The sequence below is a fragment of the Staurois parvus genome, unplaced genomic scaffold, assembly GCF_062004578.1.
Source record: "Staurois parvus isolate SC_StPar_1 unplaced genomic scaffold, SC_StPar_1.0 ptg000282l, whole genome shotgun sequence".
NCBI lineage: Eukaryota > Metazoa > Chordata > Amphibia > Anura > Ranidae > Staurois > Staurois parvus.
In genome coordinates this window covers 11887705-11909414 of record NW_028318078.1, presented here as the reverse complement: position 1 = coordinate 11909414, position 21710 = coordinate 11887705, and the positions used below count along the sequence as shown (strand labels likewise).

The window sequence follows — 21710 nt, the reverse complement described above, 5'->3', positions numbered from 1 at the left end:
AACAGCGATAGTAAATCAGAACCACTTGCAGAATTGAGTGATAATGATTCGTGGATGAAATTCGTCATCAGACACTGAAAACAATTTTGCGACTGAGCTCAGCAATGTGCGAACTTGGCGCTATATTTCAAATTTCAGTGTTTTTGGTTTGATTATATTATTGAATTACATTTTTTATTATTATTATATTATTTTTATGATTATTTATTAAATTATAATTTATGATTTTGTGTTTCAAGTTTTATCATACCCGGGATGTTTACTAGACTCTTGTTCGGACAGATTTCAGTGAGTTTTTCCTAAAAATTACAGGCCTACAATTAAAAAAATACATATTTCCATGCAAAAAAATGGTACCGCTTTCAGCACCAAAAATCTGAAATAATCATACCGCCAGGGAGGTTAATAAAAATCTGCTGCAATCTATCAGGATGATGAAGATGAAATGAGGGTGGACATTACAACTGGACAATGATCCCAGTGTCAAAGCCAAGGAAACTCAATTGTTTCAAACAAAGTTAAAAAATAAAGCTGTTAGAATGACCCAGCCAATCACCTGACTTGAATCCAACAGAAAATCTATGGAACTATGGTGACATGTGAAACTAAGAACTAAAGATCAGAGTTCATAGAAGAGGCCCACGGAACCTTCAAGATTTGAAGACTGTTTGTGTGGAAGAATTGCCCAAAATCACACCAGAGCAATGCATGCAATTTGTTTCTCCATACAGGAAGCATCTTGAAGCTGTCATTGCCAACAAAGGATTTTGTACGAGGTATTAAATACATTTCAGTTATGGTGTTCAATACTTTTTCCCTGCATCATTCCATTTTATAACACATAACTTAAATTCTGAACTTATTTGTTTTGGTTTCTTTCAATGTACAGTATGTATTGCATGGGTTGTTACCGACATGTGGTGAAAATGTCATGTCAATAGCACCCTTAGAAATATATTTACCTAGTAAAATGGTGATATGCTCAATAGATATTTTACCTGATATATATATATATATATATATATATATATATATATATATATACACACACACCAAACAAATCCTCTAATTTACTCAAAACTAAAGAAAGATTGCAAAATACTTAATAGTAAAATGATTTTGCAAGCCTATAGAAGCCATCAGAAAAAGCAAGACATATTTAAAACTAATATGTTGATAAAACTGTTACAGCGCTAGTGTATTTTCTTGGCAAGCTTTCAGGATTACATAGAATTTTGATAATGCAATATGTGAAAAGTAACATGCTTTTACTCACACCTGTAATGTGAGCATCAAACAGAAAAACTAGGTTAAGAGGTTAAGAAACTCAGCAAAGGAGATGGTGAAATATTCATGTGCGACTATGAAATAATGTACTTGCAAGTCCAGGTAATGAATAGGCAGTTGTGGGTGTACAGAGGTGTGAAAAGGGTACTATTTGATTCCCGCAGTCTCTTTTGTACTGCTTTTTCATCTGCTACCTGTCAAATGTCTAGATTTATAAGCTAAAAGACAAAGATGACAACTTTAATAAAAAGGAAGCTGAATTCTATTAAAAAGAGAAATTGTTGGCAGGTTTGAATAACTTGCATTTAAATTAGATATGTATTCATTTATGTATCCAAAGAATTTGTATATATTAAAACAATTTAAAAAATCACATAGCTATTCAGCTATTAAAACTGCATATAATTTTGTTCTGTGTGAATGAAATTATATTCTGTGCAGATTGAATGTTATTCCTGAAAAAGTGGTGTGGAGAGGAAAATACCACATTATGGCCACCAGATGGTACCCTAGAAAATAGATATGCTCCTCAGCTCAATCTTTTGGCCATAATGCATTATTTTCTTCATTCTCACTCTTTTTTTTCAATGAATAACATTCAATTGTCAAAGAACATTGCCTAAGAACATTCGATTTTGCTAATGTTTTTACCAACACACCCCTAAGTAACACACAATATATATTGTACATTCACATCAGTCCCTAACCCTCAAGGGGTGTACAATCTAAGGTCCCTAACTTACATTCATACATACACATATTAGGGCCAATTTAGACAGGAGCCAGTTTACCTGCCAGCATGTCTTTGGAGTATGGGAGGAAACCAGAGTACCCGGAGGAAAGCCACGCAGGCACAGGGAGAACATGCAAACTCCAGGCAGGTTGTGCCGTGGTTGGGATTCGAACAACCCTAGTACTACCAGGTGGAAATGCTAACGATTTAGCCACTGTACTGCCCATAAATGAAGTTTATATTACTGGAAAATGACTAATTTCACTATCAACAAAATATCTGTAAAAAAGAAAGATTAAATTTTGCTCACCAAGCTGCTTAGGGAAAATTTACTTTAAAAAAAAATTTTTTATCCTATAGTCAGAGAGTGTTTATTGGAGGTGTATTTAGGGTAGTTTAATTTATTTCAGTTAGTATTTTTGTAGTTGTGTGTATTAGATTGTAATGTGCTACTATAAGGCTTCATGCACACTGCGCGGTTTAACAATGCTGGTAGTGGTAGCTGTGTAAAGTCGCATAAAAAAGCAAGTTTTTAAGCATTTTTTTTGCGTTTTTGCATTAACATTAAGCTGTGTTTGCGTTTTTTCCACGTTTGCATTTTTTAGACAAAAAAGAAAATAAAAACAATTTTGCTCAAAAAAAAACAACCAAAAACGCCAGTTTGCTGTGGTTTACTGTGTTTACAACATTTTCAGCGTTAGAGCGTTTTTACAGCTAAAAAACCTCTAGAAACCCACTAGTCCTGGGTGTTTTTTCCAGCCAAAAAACGCCCCTGACAAAAAACGCTGATTAAAAACTATGTGTGCATGTACACATAGGATAACATGCTGGGGATTTTACTGGCTGTAGAAAAAAAAGCCAAAAACAGCAGCTGTAAAAACGTCCAGTTGTGCATGAGGATTAAAAGATCAGACTCCGCACACAACAAAGACAGTTCAGTGTAAAAGGAGAGAAGTGGCCTTGGCCCGTCTTCTTTTAAGCCAGGCCAATCTGATGCGCTTCACCCTCCCACAGGGCTTATTCATAGAGGAACTGTTATTTGCCCCTGTCACTTCTTTCTGTGGAAAAATCTGTACGGTAATAAAGCTAGTAATTACTGTTTTGGCAACAAAAACAGACCCAGGATAGATGAAATGGGCTCTCATAACTCTCAGGAGCCAAATAAAGCCCACTGCAAACCTCCATAAACCATCTTCATCTCTCCTTCACAATTGATTCCAAAGCATTTTGCCAAAACAGACAAATTTTGCTATATCTCCCGATTTTCAACATTTTGGGGGAAATGCAGACTGTCAATTTTTGTCTCATTTCTAAATACAGATTGGGAAAGGAAGGGGCAGCATTTTTTTTGCTAGGCAGTACACACTTATGTTCTGCTACATGGAAAATAATTCAAACATTAAGCCTTGAAGTATTTTACTTTTTGTCTCTCTATTTGATTTTTATTAGAAAATATAATGAAATAACTTTCTTATAAATTCTGCTCCCTGCCCTCCCATTACTGTGCTTTAGGCTGACAGAGCCGAGTAGCCGCCACACCCCTTGGCCTAGGTTTTCTCACTTAGCCCTGGTTCACACATAATGTGATTTCAAAGTGATGCAATTTTGTCCAATTTAAAGCATGACTTCAAAGTAGCGCTGATATAGACACAGGTGCGATTTCAGTGCCATTTACCTTATAGTCTATGAGAGTGAAAATCGCACTGTGGTGGTGAAAGTAATGCAGGAGCTATTTTTCAAATCGCTCTACTTGAAATCATACCTATTAAGACAGTGCCATAGAAATACATCAGATGTGACTTTATTTTTTTTAATTTAAATATTTATTCATTTTTCCATATAAAATACAAATTTCATATAACATACAAAACTTTCAGATGTATCCAAACCATTAATTATATCCCTTTCTATCTTTATTCCCCTTCTATCTTTATTCCCTTTACCCCCATCCCCCCCTAACTAATACCCCCACCCGCCCCGAAAAACCAACCTCCCCCCACAGATAAAACCACCCACTCTGCATTTCTCATTATATTTTTTCCTAAGTAATATGTACTTTCACCTATCCCACTCTACTACTTCGTATATTTCACCTTGGACACAAAATCTTCTCATTTTCCCCACCTCCTGTAATATAACCCCATCTTGTCTTCTTGCATATAATACAGTTTCTCCATCCTACATATCTGGTTTACACCCAATCTTCTTCTCGCGGCACCTCTGAGCTATGCCAAAACTTAGGTATCAGACCCTTTGCTGCGTTCAGATAGTACCATATACCCCAATCCTTGTATTTATTCACTGATAGCTCTGAACTATATAGTAGAGACAACTTTGGGTCCAAACCTATCTTTTGTCCCAGAGATTATCCCAATTAAATGAACCATTGTCCCCCCAAAACCTTGAATCTTTGGGCACTCCCACCATATATGGTATAACGTACCTATCTTTCCACACCCCCCCCCCGCCAACACTCTGGTGTATTCTCCCCACTCATCTTATATTCAATGTTCGGTGCAATGTGCCATCTTGTTAAATACTTATAGTTTACCTCCACCTCTCTCATGGTTATATTCTCGTGTGTTAGTCTATATATTTTCCTTTGTTTGTCTTCATCTATCTCTATTCCCAAATCCCTTTCCCATTTTACTATGTGCATTGACTTTGTGTGTGTGTCTAACTCAGTGAGAATCTTATAAACTTTTGCCGTGCCCCATTTCCCATCTCCACGTGATTCCAACAGCCTCTCAAACAGATTCCAATCCTTTCTCAATCTCAAAGGTTTCAAAAGATTCCCGACAAAGTGTTTTAATTGGTGATATCTCCAGTCATCAATCTTAATAAAAAGTTCCCTTTTATCTTTTTTCAAATCTTTAAATGTTCTCAATTCCTGCCCTTCCATAATATCCCTCAATTGAATATCTTCCTTTTTAAACCATTTTCCTGTGCTCTTCTCCCTACCTGGAGGAAAATATTCCGTGTTCCTCAGTGAAATGAACTGTGAATTAAAATCCCATTTCATAAGCTTGTGCAATTTGTCCCAAACCTTTAAAACATTTAATGTATAAACACTCGTGGAATCTTTTAATCCTCTATATCTATGATTTTACTCAAGTCAACTCCACTTAATTCATTTTCAATCTTGACCCACCTTTTCCCCTCTGGATTGTGTGTCCAGTCATAGATTCTAGCTAGAACTGCTGCTCTATAATACCTCTTAAAATCTGGCACTCCCAATCCTCCCCTCTCTTTATTTCTACTCAACAAATCATAAGATATTCTAGGTTTTTTTTTTCCATATGTATCTTGTTAACATCTTTTTAATTACCTTGAAAAAAACCTCCGGAAGTTTAACTGGGATCATCTGAAATTTATACAGGATTTTGGGTACAATTACCATTTTTATCAGATTAATACGCCCTATCCAAGACGGATTACCTCCTCCCAATTTCTTTAATTCCTCCTTAATCTCATTTAAAAGTGGGATATAATTTGATTTATACAGGTTCGTATATGTAGCAGTGAGTTTAACCCCTAGATATTTTATCTCTCTATCTTTCCATATAAAAGTGAATTCTTTTTGTATCTTTTCTTTTTCGTTATTCAGAAGATTTACATTCAAGATCTCAGTTTTTGTTGGATTGATTTTCAAATTTGATAGCTCCCCATAATCCTTTAAACTCTTCATTAAATTTGGGAGTGTTATCCTAGGATTTCCCACATAGAACAACAGGTCATCCGCAAAGGCTGCCACTTTATGTTCAATTCCTCCTATCTGTATTCCTTTCATGTCCATGTTTTTCCTAATTGTTGCCAGCAAAGGTTCCAGTGATAATACATACAACAATGGGGACAGTGGGCATCCCTGTCTTGTTCCATTTTACAGATGTGACTTTAGGTACGATTTGTAAATCGCTTGTCGTACCTGAAGTTGCAGCGGTGTGAACCAGGACTTAGACTTGTTTTGCAGAAAAAGAAAGGCCAAGTCCGGTCAGGTCTATTACTTTACTGAGAGTACTGGGTGTAACTCTAGTGCCTATTGGACATATAGCTACTCAGCACAGCTGCTTTAAACCTTTAATTGCCAGGTCCATACATCATACGGCCTGATTGCTTCCACAGCCCCCGACACCAGTGCCCCCCCTGCACACGTTCCCACCATGTATCCAGGCCCCGCTTGCCCATCTGCAGGCCTGGGGAGCACCATGGTGGGTGGAGGGGAAAGAGGAGAGTGCTCCGCTCTTCTACCCTTCTTTCTGTGACCGGGAAGGCGGCGTGTATGACACCACTTCCGGGTCAAGGCTGTCGCTTTCCCCAGCTATAAAAGCCGGGGAGAGATGTATTGCAATGAGATCTGCATTGCAATACATCTAGTGGAGCCCATGTTTCAGTAAGGAGAACCTGTCACCTAAAAATCATCACATGGGGACTTTGTGTCCCCTATATGATGAAAAGTTAAGTAAAAATTGTTTATTTAAAATAATTAAGTTACACCCAAGCACATAACACCTCCCTCCCCCCCAAAAAGTGAGCCCCCCCCCCACCCCCACATATAAGCACATTTGAACGTAAACACACACGAAGGGGTGCCTACGCGTGAAAGTCCACTACGATACATATGTTACATATCATCGTGCATGCCGGAGTGAGAGCAATAATTCTAGCAAAAGGCCTCCTCTGTAAAGCTAAACTGATGACCTATAGGTGCTTTTGAAGTTTCACCTATAGAAATATAGGGTACTGAAGTGTGTCGCCATTTCATAGGTGCACACAAATTTAAGGTTTTGCATGTTGGGTATCTATTTACTTGGCGCAACATTGTCTGTTTTATTTTACCACAAATTCGGGTAAATTATTGCATTTGTTTGCCCTGAAATTCACTTTAGTGAGTTTTTTACTGAAATTTTGCATTTCTTAGACCTTTGCGGTAATATCATTTGACATAAAACATTTAAACTAACACTATTGTATTCTCCAGGGTCAGGGGCGGACTGGCAACTCATGGGGCCCCCGGGCAATAGGTGATCATGGGGCCCCTGTGTCCTTGCCCAAACTCAAAAAAGCCTATGAGAAAGGTACCAGGGGCATCTCATGGGGCCCCCTACTGACCCCCGGCCCTCGGGCAGTGCCCGAGTTTCCAAATGGTCAGTCCGCCCCTGTCCAGGGTGTCTTCTTTCTGAAAAAATATACAATGCTTGGGGGTTTTGTGTGATCTTCAGGTTTAAAATTATTTTTTAAACGTGTGCAGAAACGGCTCTGGCAGCGAAAGGGTTATAAGGAAAGTGGAGGTAAGATTATGAAAATGGAGGCTGTTAGTACAATGTTTACATGGCTGCACATCTTTCACTGTGACTTAAATTGAGCTTTAAAATCTAGTTTTAGTTTTACAAGGGGCGGAATTTAGTACATTTACTCACCGCAGTTTCTCTCATCCAACCCATTTGGACAATCCTTGACACCATCGCATAAGGGAACACACATCCCATCAGCTTCGCACAGGAACTCCCCAGGACAAGCTGCACAAAGAGTCAGAGATGAAGTGACAAAGTTTGGACTGTAGGAAGACAGCAGGCTTTTGTAAAAAAATGGTTTGAAGGGGGTTAATATTACACAATGTGACTCACGGTCTGAGAGATTGTAGAGGCTGTAGGAGGCCTGTACCCCTGGGCCAGTATGTGATCTTTGACAGGAAAATTTTATTGTGATGGTCTTTGATTTCCCTTTGATCCTTTCAGTGTATGATCTAAGCGTACGTAACCCACAGAGCCTATGAATTAAAAGTGAATAGTGAGTGAGTACCACTTGTGACATTACCTTTAAAGACAATTTTTGTGTACAACATGCCAACTATAAGAAGACTGCATATACTCACCTTTTTAGCAGCCCTTTTCTTTTCCAGAAAATTACTGCTTTCCCAGCCAATCCAAGGGAAGTGTGTGATACCTGTCCCTGCTGCTAACTGTGGGTCTTCCCATGGCCATATACCGGGCTTTTGCCCCCACTCCCTACCCACCTCTGAGCACTGTCCCTTGGTTCCACTCCTTACCCACTTTCCAGTACTGCCCCTTTCGAAGAATACAAAAAATTATACCAAGCACCATTTTGTGGTTCTAAATCATCATTTGTATGGAATTTGTTAATGAAAACAAGCAAAGCAGTATAATAGATCCCCTGCAGTCAGCAACAATAGACCAACCCTAGCAACAGTAAACCCCCAGCTCCCCCACACAATATACCCCTCACACAGCAACAATGGACCCTGCACACCAAAATACGTCCTCAGCAACAAAAGATCTATCCCAGCAACATTAGACCCCCAGAAGAAACAACGGATCTCCCAGCAGCCAGCACCAATAGACCCTCCAGCAGCAAACAACAACAAACCTCTGCCTCCACTGTAGATCCTTCCCAGCAACAATTGACCCCCCTCAGCAGGATAAGACCTCTCCAGCAACAATATACCCTCACACAAAAATAAAACCCCAGCAGTGACAATAGACTCACCGGGAGACAGCATCAGGATATCCTCCAATTTGCCCCAGCACCAATGCATTCAGTGTTGGAGGTGCCGGAACTGTGTTCCCCCACATTCCAGCTGAAAAAAAGCCCTGGGCATATACTGTACATCACTACAGGCCATACACCAGCATTAACTTTATGACCACTGGCAAGTTAAGTGAATAACATTGATTTTCTCATTACAATGGCATTGGAAAGTTGGGATATACAGTGCCTTGAAAAAGTATTCATACCCCTTGAAATTTTCCAAATTTTTTCAGATTACAACCAAAAATGTAAATGTATTTCATTGGGATAGACCAACACAAAGTGGCACATAATTGTGAAGTGGAAGGAAAATGATAAATGGTTTTCCAAATTTTTTTACAAATAAATATCTGAAAAGTGTGGTGTGCATTTGTATTAAGCCTCCCTGAGTCAAAACTTTGTAGAACCACTTTTTGCTGCAATTACAGCTGCAAGTCTTTTTGGGTATGTCTCTACCAGCTTTGCACATCTAGAGAGTGACATTTTTGCCCATTCTTCTTTGCAAAATAGCTCAAGCTCTGTCAGATTGGATGGGGAGCATCTGTGAACAGCAATTTTCAGGTTTTGCTACAAGTCTTGCCTAAGATTACCCTGTATTTGGCTCCATCCATCTTCCCATCAACTCTGACCAGCTTCCTTGTACCTGCTGAAGAAAAGCATCCCCACAACATGATGCTGCCACCACCATGTTTCACAGTGTGGATGGTGTGTTCAGGGGTGATGTGCAGTGTTAGGTTTCCACCACACATAGCATTTTACTAAAAAGTTAAATTTTCATCTCATCTGACCAGAGCACCTTCTTCAATATGTTTGCTGTGTCCCCCACATGGCTTCTCACAAACTGTAAATGGGACTTCTTATGGCTTTCTTTCAACAATGGCTTTCTTCTTGCCACTCTTCCATAAAGGTCAGATTTGTGGAGTGCACGACTAATAGTTGTCCTGTGGAAAGTTTCTCCTACCTGAGCTGTGGATCTCTGCAGCTCCTCCAGAGTTACCATGGGCCTCTTAGCTGCTTCTCTGATTAATGCTCTCCTTGCCGGGCCTGTCAGTTTAGGTGAACGGCCATGTCTTGGTAGGTTTGCCGGTGTGCCATACTCTTTCTATTTTTGGATGATGGATTGAACAGTGCTCTGTGAGATATTCAAAGCTTGGGATACTTTTTTATAACCTAACCCTGCTTTAAACTTCTCCACAACTTTATCCCTGACTTGTCTAGTGTGATCCCTGGCTTTCATGATGCTGTTTGTTCACTAATGTTCTTTAACAGACCTCTGAGGGCCTCACAGAACAGCTGTATTTATACTGAGATTAAATTACACACAGGTGGACTCTATTTACTAATTAGGTGACTTCTGAAGGCAATTGATTTCACTAGGTTTTAGTTAGGGGTATCAGAGTAAAGGGGGCTGAATACAAATGCACGATGACTGAGGATAGGCATCTCTAGGTCCTGGGCACCTGGCACATGTGACCTGGATCTCCTGCTTATTATTCCCGCTTTAGCAAGACTCTGCTCCACTGTGTACTGGAAGGCTGATATCCTTCCTGATGCTAATTGCCTATTTCCAGCATGACATCACTTTGCAGAGACTTGGGATGCAGCATCATGGGACCTGTGCAAATTTTTTGGGCAAGTAAACAGTACTGAAACTTCCACTGACCACCCATGGCAGGGGACACTAGGCACTAAACATCTATGCTATGGTGTCACATACCACTGACCTCTAAAAAACTAAAATGTAACTAATCACCAAGTGACTGCTACACTTTGCAAGCTGTGTCATGCATTATATTTTTCTGACTCCTGCACTCTGCCTATTGTACGGTTTTGCTATGTTGTACATTATATAGTTATGACCACTGCACTCTATGCTATACATTACAGAGAACAGCCTTGACTGGGAGATCTATCACCCAAGGAATAAGCCTAGAATTAGGTTACTGGCCTGTAAGAGGGGCTTCATGGTTGTCTGATTTTGGCATCCCTACCCCCACTCCAGCCCTGCTAGAACACTGTCCCTCCTGCTGAGGCTGAACCCTCCACCATCTTGTGCTCACTTCTTGCCATAGGCCTCCACATGACATTCCCGGTTATAGACCTTTGTATTCCCAAAAAGGAATGTCCGCAGAAGAAGTAGTTTTGCTGCACTTTGCTGGTGGTATTCAGGAAATGGCAATATAGTTTCATAACAAGAACATTTGTAGTGGACTCGGGAGGAGAGACCATGCCCCCTCCCCCACTGTTTGAGCCACCATGGTCACCGAAAGAAAAGTGGGTCTGTGCTCCCGCCCATCCCCCTCCCTCCTCCTGTCAGTGGGAGAGAGCCAGAGTGGCGGTGATAGTCAAATGTCTCTAAATAAGCCCTGCTCGCCTCCTGCCCAATTTCTTCTTCACCTCCCCCCCTTCCTGGCTATGAAAAAAAGGACCAATCAGGAGGCAGAGGGAAAGGGGCCAATCAGCAGGCAGCCAGGAGGATCTTGAGATATGTAGTCCCAGAAGACAGGAGGCCCCATTCTAAGCCCAAGGAGCAAACTACAACCCCCATCAGGCCTTGCTGGAATAGGAAAAGTACAGGAGCCTGGGAAAAGAGGCAGACAGTGCTGTCAGGGGGAGAGAGGAGTGAGGACTGTGCTGTGGGACGCCATCAGAGGAAAAGACACACAGCTAGGTGAGAAAGAGAGGTGAGTAGTGTGGCCATAGAAGGACCCAGGTTGGGTTGGATCAAGCCGGAGAGCAGAGTCCACTGAGGGGCATGATAGCTGGTCCTTCAGCCTGGCAGTTCAGATCCACTCCAGTGGTGTGATTTTTTTCTGTGGGAGGACCAGGTAACAAATAACCTCTTCCTCCCAAAAACAAGATCATCCCTTCGCTTTGTTGGGAGCCTGGGCGAGAGGGTTCCTAACACATACCAGTTATTCAAGTTCAGGATTTTTTGTTGTCATATATAATATGTGGATGAGGATGTGATAAATATAATTATTGCTGTTGAGGCAAGAGTTCCCTAGCTGATATGTAATGCAAAACTCCTCTATCCAAGAAATTAAATTTTCCCGCAGAAACATGGTTCTCCAGTGTGGGTTGCATTTATTGGGTCTAAGCACAGAACAGAGTCCACAGAGTATTTGCAAATAATACAATGACCAGAAGCCTTCAACGTACCTGATCCTGCTCTGACGACACAGCCAATATCCTATCCTAATATACACCTTTTCCTCATTGACCAAAGTGTCAAGCAATCTGATTGGTTGGTTTTATGAGCGTCTTTGATCTTATGTATTACAAACAATGTGTCTTGGCCTAGAACAGCTGCATGCATAGATCTTAATTAAAAAGTTAAATAGATACTCATTGTCTTGTTTTTGGCAAAACTGCAATCTTTAACACCCTTGTACAAAGGTGGACATGAAACCCGCTTTGAAATTCTCTTTTCCATAAACAAGTACACTATCAATATTTAAGACTCCCTAAAGCCATTTACCATATACTTCTCATATTGTTAAAGGAAAAATTGCCCTTTTTACTCTTCTTACAAAGGTAAAGACTCCACTCTCTTTAAAAAGACTATTTCTCATTAAAAGGGCCCCATGATTATTTAAGACCCATGCAAATCTAATCAGACAAACTTGCATTTTACAGTGCTATTAGCTTTGCAAATAACCTGCTCTGAAACTTCCCGACTTTCCACATATTTATCCAGAAAGAGGTTAGCCCAATATAATAAAGGTAAGGCAATTGCCTCTTGCATAAATTAACATAGTAAGGAGTCCTTATTCTATTCTTTTGTTGTGTAAAATACATCTAGCTCAGTCAGATGCTGGCTTGGTCAATAACATTAAAATACACCATATATATATATAATTACAACATGCTAAAAGGATTACTTACAGTACAGGTTACCACACAAAAACACAGACTCTATAGGCCTTTCAGTGTTGTGGCCTACCTATGTTAATGCTCATTGATTTACTGCACACAGGATATCTGCATTACTGCATTCTGTGTCCCTGGTAAGATGGAATTCTGAATACATTCCACTGCAGGCCTATTCTATTCCAGGAAGGAAAATAATTTACAGATTCAGTTCTGCACTTAAAGGGGCATATTGCTGCCAAATTCAGTCCCACCCAGGGGCGGACTGACAACTCATGGGGCCCTTGGGCAATAGGGGATCATGGGGCCCCTGTGTCCTTGCCCAAACTCAAAAAACCCTATGAAAAAGGTACCAGGGGCATCTCATGGGGCCCCCTACTGACCCCGGGCCCTTTCCAAATGCTCAGTCCGCCCCTGGTCCCACCCTTTTAGTAGTTAAAGCACTCTCTATATGTCACCATTTGTTACACTGGGGACTCTGCTTGCTATTTCACCATCTCTGGGGAAGTGCCATTTTCCATCCAAAGGGACTATAGCTCTCCTGTGCACCAATGTAATAGCCCTATCAAGCCAGTAATAGAGTCATTTCTATATCTTATGTTTAGTTTTTCATGAGATAATTCTTATCCTCTTCATCAGAGAGTTAAACCCTGACTCTGGTTACTGGGACCCCATGAGTGAGTTAGTCTAATATCTCTTGCAGTTTTCTTCTCTGCTCACTTGGGAGAGAAACCTCCTAGTAAGAGAGCTAACGTTAAGCTCTAAGTCCTGCAGGACAGTTTGGGTCTACATAAAGTGGTATTGTATAATGTTGTATTGTTTATTCCTAATATGTAGTCTGCTTTTGCGTACAACAGACATTGACCTTTCTGTGATTATACTTTTGCCAATTCAACTTCAATATAAACTGAATAACCCTCTAGCAAAAAGAGTGTGTTTATTCATTTGGGTGTGTGTCTATTCATCGGTAACAGTCCACACCCTGGATAAAGGTATTTTTCACTTGTTTCCTTACTCGTGGTTGCAGTGATTTCCATTCATCCAGGTGTGTCAGAAGGGCTAAGGTTGTTCTTGGCGCAGAAGAGAGAACTCAAAATTTCCAAGCAGCTCCTTCAGGGGTGGCGCTATACATACATTCTGGAGTCACTTCACATTGCACAGTCAGTCACATACAGTATATTGGTTGTCTGTAGTAGTCACAAGTGAAAGCATGTGTAGTCCTTCAATAGCCACCCCCTTACAGTCTCTCTTCTGTCCAGGGTCATTAGTACTCACAGGACTGTGCTCTTGCTAGGTACATCTCTACCAAGATCCCTATAGGGAAGCACTCTTAGATAGGAATCTTCAACTTGGCCTAAAGGCCTTTTGCAATCCACACTAGCCCCCACCTCTATAAGAAAAAGGGCTGTTTTTTCACCTAGTGTGAGACTGGACGATTTATGGGAATGACATGAAGTAGAATTACACATATGGATAAAATCAGTGTATACCACCTGATAGAAGGTCTGAATAAAGGGTTCCTTATTGTGGGTAGGGTTGAAGATGGACTTCGGTCACAAAGAGGTATGTTTTTTGGAGGTAAGGTAGGGAGGTGTTGTGAGAGCCATTCAGTATCATCAATATAATTATCTGTGAGAAGTTCTTCTAAACAGTTAATGATGGGTAAATCGGAATCTTCCAGGGGTATAGAATTATTTTCTGGCGAGATAACTGAATTTGTTAGGGGTGCGTCTTTAGCAGATTTGATATTAAAAAATCTTTTAACAATAAGATCTCTGACAAACGTATTAAGATCTTTGAACAGTGTAAAGGGGTTGGTTGGACCATAGGGGCAAAGGTTAGGCCTTTACCAATCAGGGAAATGTCATGGGTAGAAAGTTCAAGGGAAGATAAATTATAGATTTTTACAGTTTCCTGATTTTTCCTCTCCTTGTGTCTACCCCTTCCCCCCTCCTTTCTCTCCTATGTATTTTCTTTTTACAAGAGAGGATGGGGGGCGTGTCACTAAAAAAAGACCCTAATGCATTGGAGGATGCAATATCAGCAACAGGGATAGGGTGGACCACATTGTTCTGCGACTGTTAATCGCCTGGGTTATGTGGAATATCAGATGCAGGGATGGTTATAGATAATGCTGTAGTCAGTGTGGGTACTATTGAACTGACTGGGTATGTGGTCCCAATGATGGAACCTTGGGGACTGCGGGTGAGCTCCTCTGTGTTTGGTCTATGATGAGTATGGTTAAAGAGATTGTTACCATTCACATACAGGTGTGACTATTCTTTACGAAAAGTAACCTACATTTTCCAGATACGGACACATATGGCATATACGCCTTCAGATGATATTTCTGCCTTGCACTCCACTGTCCTGTTATCTGAGAACTCCCTACTCAGGGGATCATCGTCCATTATACTTATCTATAGTAAAGAAAATGTATACGAGCGCACCTACAAATGCAAAGTAGCAGCTGTGCACCAGGTAACCATAAACCCCATGAAACAACATAAATCAGAAGATGCAGCGCTACAAAAGAGGAACACTATAAATAAATGAATAAATAGATATATGAATGAATGAATGAATGAATAAATAAATAAATAAAACAGTTCATGTGATGATATCAAGGTGACTTCAAGTGCTCTCATCTATTCATATCCTCCTGATAATAAGGTGCTGTGCGGTATAGTGCTGAAGAAATGCACACTCACCAGAACGCACAGTTAAATGGGCGTTTGTAAATATAAATTTCCCTTGGGTTCATCGGCTGGTCAAGGTAGGGTCTGCAATGTGATAGCCTCCCTCCAGTGCTCCTGGATATTACTGTTGGGGCATCAGGGTAATCCCTTGGATGGTGGCCTGTGGACTGCTCCTTAGTGCTTGTAAACGTTCCTTCCCCAGCAGTGAGATGAATAGCTCTTCCACCAACTGTACACCATAATCCCTTTTCAGTGGCTGGATGGTCACTCCTCTAGCATTGACCAGCTGAGTTAAGTCAATTGGTAGTGAGGGATCGACCCTTCCAAGGTCAATAAGGTACTGGAGCTTCTTTAGGCTTAGCGGCTGATACTGTCGTCGATTGCTGTGTCCCTCGTTGAATCCATACTTTGGGATAATCAAGTAGAAAGGAGTCTGCCCGCCTTCAAACCCTAGACGAGGTTTAGTTCCTCTCTGTGTCTCTCCTTTGTGGCCTCTACCACTTTTTCCACCACCATGTCTGCCACGACCTCGTTGTTTTTCCCATTATCCGTATTCATTACTTGAAAGAGAAACGATTATCAGGTTTTGGTCGTTCCTGGACTGATATACAAAGCAGCATCGGAGCTGCTAACTGTCCCTTGTTTGGTGCCTCTTCCCTCTGTCCAACTGAGGGACAACTGAGGAAGGACAGAGGGAAGAGGCACCAAACAAGGGACAGTTAGCAGCTCCGATGCTGCTTTGTATATCAGTCCAGGAACGACCAAAACCTGATAATCGTTTCTCTTTCAAGTAATGAATACGGATAATGGGAAAAACAACGAGGTCGTGGCAGACATGGTGGTGGAAAAAGTGGTAGAGGCCACAAAGGAGAGACACAGAGAGGAACTAAACCTTGTCTAGGGTTTGAAGGCGGGCAGACTCCTTTCTACTTGATTATCCCAAAGTATGGATTCAACGAGGGACACAGCAATCGACGACAGTATCAGCCGCTAAGCCTAAAGAATCTCCAGTACCTCATTGACCTTGGAAGGGTCGATCCCTCACTACCAATTGACTTAACTCAGCTGGTCAATGCTAGAGGAGTGACCATCCAGCCACTGAAAAGGGATTATGGTGTACAGTTGGTGGAAGAGCTATTCATCTCACTGCTGGGGAAGGAACGTTTACAAGCACTAAGGAGCAGTCCACAGGCCACCATCCAAGGGATTACCCTGATGCCCCAACAGTAATATCCAGGAGCACTGGAGGGAGGCTATCACATTGCAGACCCTACCTTGACCAGCCGATGAACCCAAGGGAAATTTATATTTACAAACGCCCATTTAACTGTGCGTTCTGGTGAGTGTGCATTTCTTCAGCACTATACCGCACAGCACCTTATTATCAGGAGGATATGAATAGATGAGAGCACTTGAAGTCACCTTGATATCATCACATGAACTGTTTTATTTATTTATTTATTCATTCATTTATATATCTATTTATTCATTTATTTATAGTGTTCCTCTTTTGTAGCGCTGCATCTTCTGATTTATGTCATTATACTTATCTAGTTTACCTACTATAATCATTATATCTACTGGTATATATTATTCATTTGTTATATTATGATATTTTGCTTCGAGATGAATCACACTTTAAACAGACATCTTATGACTCGTCTGCGTTACGGGAGAATATGTAATATGTCTATGCGCGGACTGTGATCCGTATCTGTATATGACTTGATATGCCTTTCATATTTCAATAAAATTTTTTGGGAAAAAAAAAAAAAGAGATTGTTACCACTATTGGTATCGAAGTTGGGGGCAGGTTTGTTTTCCTCAGTTTCCTCTGACGCTTCGGTAAGGGATCGGGGTTGGGAAGTGACATAGGAATGGTAGATGTGTTGGGTATGGGTGGATTGAGTGGTGTAGATTTGTTGGGGGGAACAGTGGACACTTTACTAAATGGACGGCATAGCATAACAAAAACGTAGCTGGATTGGCTCTACAACACCACCATTCTGAAGGATTGACCACTACAGTGTCTCTCACCATCTCCATCAGTCCAGCTGCTATTGCACCAACCACTGGTGGGGCCTGCAGGACGTCTTGAGGAATGGTCATCTCTCATATACACAGATTAGCTTGTTTTATTACTTCCTTTGTGAATGTTTTTAATCCTTTGCTAATAAATACTGTGTTATTACTACACTCAGACGGGCACCTCCTGTCTCTTTTCTTCTGTCCCTGCATACAGAGCTGGCTTGCTCCGAGGATGGCTGCCGTCTTTTTGGGCTAAAAAGATTCCAGGCAAATTGCCTGAGAGACTCTTATAAGGACTTATTGTATACCAATGCATTTACATACCCTGTTTTAAGTACTTGTATGCCAATATTGCCATTATCATCTTTTACTTTATACATTTTATAATTTTTATGCTTTTCACCCTTACACTACTTTACTCCTGTGCACCAGAGTTACTCGTTTTTTACTATGTGTAGCTAAACAGGGAATTTGTCTGTCCCACCTGTATGGGCATTTTGAACATTAACTTCACATGTAAAAAAATTAGTGGTGCCTTGTTACCTTCGATTGTGGATGGTCCACTGTCCCTGAAGACAAGGAGCATATGTATATTGTCCGGCCAACATATAACCTTCAAACCTCAGAGCGACCCCATATTCATGAGATGGGACCTAATAAACAAGCAAAATCCTATATCAGAAGCACATTTTATAGTATAGAGTGACTGTAACCTCAGGATTCTATTTTATATTTACAAGTTCAGTTGAATTTTCAAGTAAATACATTTCACCAATTAATCTCAGATATTTATGCTGGATCCGTTAAAGTGCTGTTTCCATTCTTTTGAATTTTAACAAATTTATCAGATATTTATACTTTTTCAACATTCTTCTGAGAAACAGTTCAAAGTTCAGCATAACAATTGTACCCATCAATATTCAAAAATGTTCATCTAACTTTAACTACCGGAAGGCTTTGCCTCCTTCATGACCAGAGCATTTTTTTTGCTATTCAGAACTGTGCTACTTTAGTGCTACTTTAACTGGCAATTGCTCGATCATGGAGTGCTGCACCCAAATGAAATTTATATAATTTTTTCACACAAGTAGAGCTTTATTTTGGTGGTCTTTGATAACCAATGGATTATTTTTTGTTATATAAACGAAAAAATACCTAAAAGTTTGAACCCCTCCCCACCTTTTTCTTTGTTTCTGTTATAAAATTTTGCAAACAAATAATCTTTCTTTATAATTATTTATTATTTATTGGTAAAGTTGATACAGGGAACATCCAATTGTCTCTCGGGGGATCAGGAAGGATTTTTTTTCCCCTGCAGGAGCAAATTGGATCATGCTTTGCTGTTTTTTTTGCCTTCCTCTGTATCAACTGTGGGTATAGGATTATAACTTTTTTTTTTTTATATGGTTGAACTGGATGGACTTGTTTCAGCCAGACTAACTATGTAACTATAAATTTAGGCCAAAATGTATTCTGTTACATTTCTTTGGTAAAAATAACCCAAATTAGTGTATATGATTTCGTCTGTGTGAAAGGTATAGAGTCTACAGACCATGGTATATATTTGAAAATTGATCAGTCCTGATGTACTACATAGTTAGTCTGACTGAAAAAAGACAAACGTCCATCCAGTTCAACCATAAAGGTACTGATGACCTCTCTCATTTCTTGAGGTCCCAAAATGTCAGGACAGTACAAATACCCCCAAATGACCCTTTTTGGAAAGTAGACAGTCCAAGGTATATACTAAGAGGCACAAAAAGTTTGTTAAACTTTTACATTTTTTTCAAAAATTTTTTGAAATGAAACAAATTAAATAAAATTTGTTTTTTCCACCCCAATTTTTTTCATACTGCCATCAGTGCAGTACAGCGTCATCCTATGACTGGTGTTGTGGTGATCAGAGATACTGACTGCTGACCGTATTATAAATACTGCCATCTAGTGGCTAAATGCTGTATTTCATCTTTTAAAACAATGACATTAATCAGCCAGCAAATACCTATAAACATTCGTTTTTGTTGCCCCATTTGCACAGAATAAATGTACATGCAATTGAGCAATCTGTGAGCTTTCTTTCTGCCCACTAAACTGACAGACTGGGTTCAGTCTGATAAACCTAAATTGATTTCTAAGAAGTGGGGAGATTCTCAGAGATTAGGTGTCCTTTTATGAAACTGAGATCAGCGGAGATCCTAAGGATCGTTGCTGATCTCCGATCATAAGTGGTTTAGAAAACAGAGATGATCAGTGGAGAACATGATCTCCGCTGATCATCTCAGCACACAGATGGACAGTATATGAAGGCGTGATGTCAGCCCTTCACTGGCGATCTGTGTTCTCCCTCCAGATTCTCCAGCCCAGAGCTGGAGAATAAGAGGAACCGCAAACGAAGCAGCGCTAATTTACCGCTGCTTAGTAAATGGTCTTTGACTGATCTCTTACTGTAATCTCGCGAGATTATAGTAACCGTTGCCGTTTTCCAGTGTTCAAAGCGTTTGTAGATCGCTTCTCCCTTCATTTGTAGAAGTGATCTACACTGCTTCATTAAAAGGCATTCAGAGGAGAACTCACTCCTCTCAGAATGCCGGAGAACTGAGCAGTGGTCATTTACCGCTGCATGATAAAAGGACACCTAAATGAGTACATTAAACCCTTCAGGCACCTCTGAACTTCAGACAGTGGCTTACAGTGCTAACAAATCAGATGGATGCAATAGAACCTTAAGATGAAATCTTGCCATAAAAAATTGTGGAAAAGAATCACGGTTTTGGAATGAAGGATGTGGTTTATTCATTAAAACAAGATATGCATGATCTTAAGAAAAATGCAAATGTTGACATTGATAAAATGGATGATATTGAAAACTGAATGCATTGGTATATTATCAGTATTCTTCCACAATAACGGAGGTACAGAAATAGGGACAAGATACCAATACGATATATAAAGCAATAATAATACCAAAATATAATGAGAAACTGAGACAAAATGTTTTTTCCTCTATGCTTTCAGTAGAGAGGACTCTGTATTTTGTACCACCATCTTCCACATGTGGGAATGTCAATATCAGTCCTAGCCAGATTAATTAACATCAGGACAGCGATACCATCTTGAGGAGAGCATGCTGTCTTGAGAATATTACAGAACATTGAGAAAGGATATCAGTACAGATTTTTCTGCAGAGTTAGAAAGACAAAACTTACAAAGTTCGATGGGTCTAAAAAATGTCAGCAGAAGCTAAAAATGCCATATGCCATGTTTTATCTTATCCTGCCCAGATACGAATTATTGCTAGGGGAGAAACATCTTTTTTTATGCACTAACTGATGCCACTTCATGGACTGATGAGCACAAACAATTAACACTCTTTTCAATATGTGAGGAACTTGGGAGTTCAATCTGCATAGAGTAGGGAGAGAGTGTTTCTTAGAGTCCATTCACACTTGTGCGACTTGCCATGCAACTTTGGAGTCCAAAGTCACATGATAAGTTTCACCCCATGTTCCCAATGAGTACCATTCAAATCTGTGTGACTTCAAAGTAGTTCCTGAACTACTTTGGTACAACTTTTGATGCAAATTTAGTCCAGTGAATTTAAAGCCAGATCAAAGTCACACCACAATTCGCATCAAAGTCATGCTCCAAAGTCGCACTAAAAATCGCGCAACTTTGGAGGTGTGCTAATGTGAAAAAGCAGAGTTCCTCTCAAAAGCGGAAGCTCTGCTTATTTGCCTCCTCCCCTGCTCCTCTGCCATATTTGGCACCTTTTAGCGGGTACGTGGTTTTGATAGGTACCCGCTCCCACTTCCGGCTCGGTTCACCATGGCAAAGTGAGCCAGAAGTTCGGCCACCTCCTTGCTCCCGCAGTCTCCTGGGAACTTTTACAGGTCCCAGAAGACTGTCGGACCAATCAGGAGGTGCAGTGCGACTTGCGCATGTGCAGTGGGCACCAGGCTGTGAAGCCGCAAGCTGTCACACCCTGGTGCCCACAGTAGCGATGCCAGCGCCGTGGAGGACAGAAGGAGAGAAGGGACTGCGTGGGTGAGTACATCGCTGGACCCCGGGACAGGTATGTGGGTGTTTATTAAAAGTCAGCAGCCACAGTTTTTGTAGCTGCTGATTTTTAACAAACACAAAAACAGCTGGAACTCCACTTTAATGTGACTAAGTTATGAAGTTGCTAATTCAGAGTTCATTTTTTTTACCTCTTATGTTCCTCTAAGGGAAATTTTGTATGTTGTATCTTTTTTTTTTTTATTCCTTCTGGTCTGATCATTGACAATGTCTATAATTGTGAATGGGAAATGTTTTATCACAATATAATTTGTGAGTGTTATATGAATTGAGGTAGACATGCCTATTGTTTTTTGTTAAAATGTTATTGTTTTTTTTCTTTTTTAACTTGTTTTTTTATTGTCAAGGGGGAAGGATGTTATTTCACATCATAATTTATAAAATATTATAATTAAAAAAAAAATCAATAAAGTCTTCGTTTTTACACTATAATTATCTTAATTGTTGTTTTTTTTCCTATAATGGCT

The 21710-nt window shown here is 40.2% G+C and overlaps 1 protein-coding gene across 2 annotated transcripts in view; it reads right to left on the bottom strand.

The window, feature by feature from the left end:
* The window catches only part of TMPRSS6 (transmembrane serine protease 6), a 182325-nt gene that overhangs the window by 45295 nt on the left and 115320 nt on the right, over nucleotides 1-21710 (bottom strand). For both annotated transcript variants that reach the window (XM_089681942.1, XM_089681943.1), the window contains 3 exons: nucleotides 17710-17819; nucleotides 7645-7787; nucleotides 7438-7536 (listed from right to left, as the gene is read on the bottom strand). In XM_089681942.1, the coding sequence (XP_089538068.1) occupies nucleotides 7438-7536; nucleotides 7645-7787; nucleotides 17710-17819 (352 nt within the window). The remainder of the gene's footprint in view (nucleotides 1-7437; nucleotides 7537-7644; nucleotides 7788-17709; nucleotides 17820-21710) is intronic.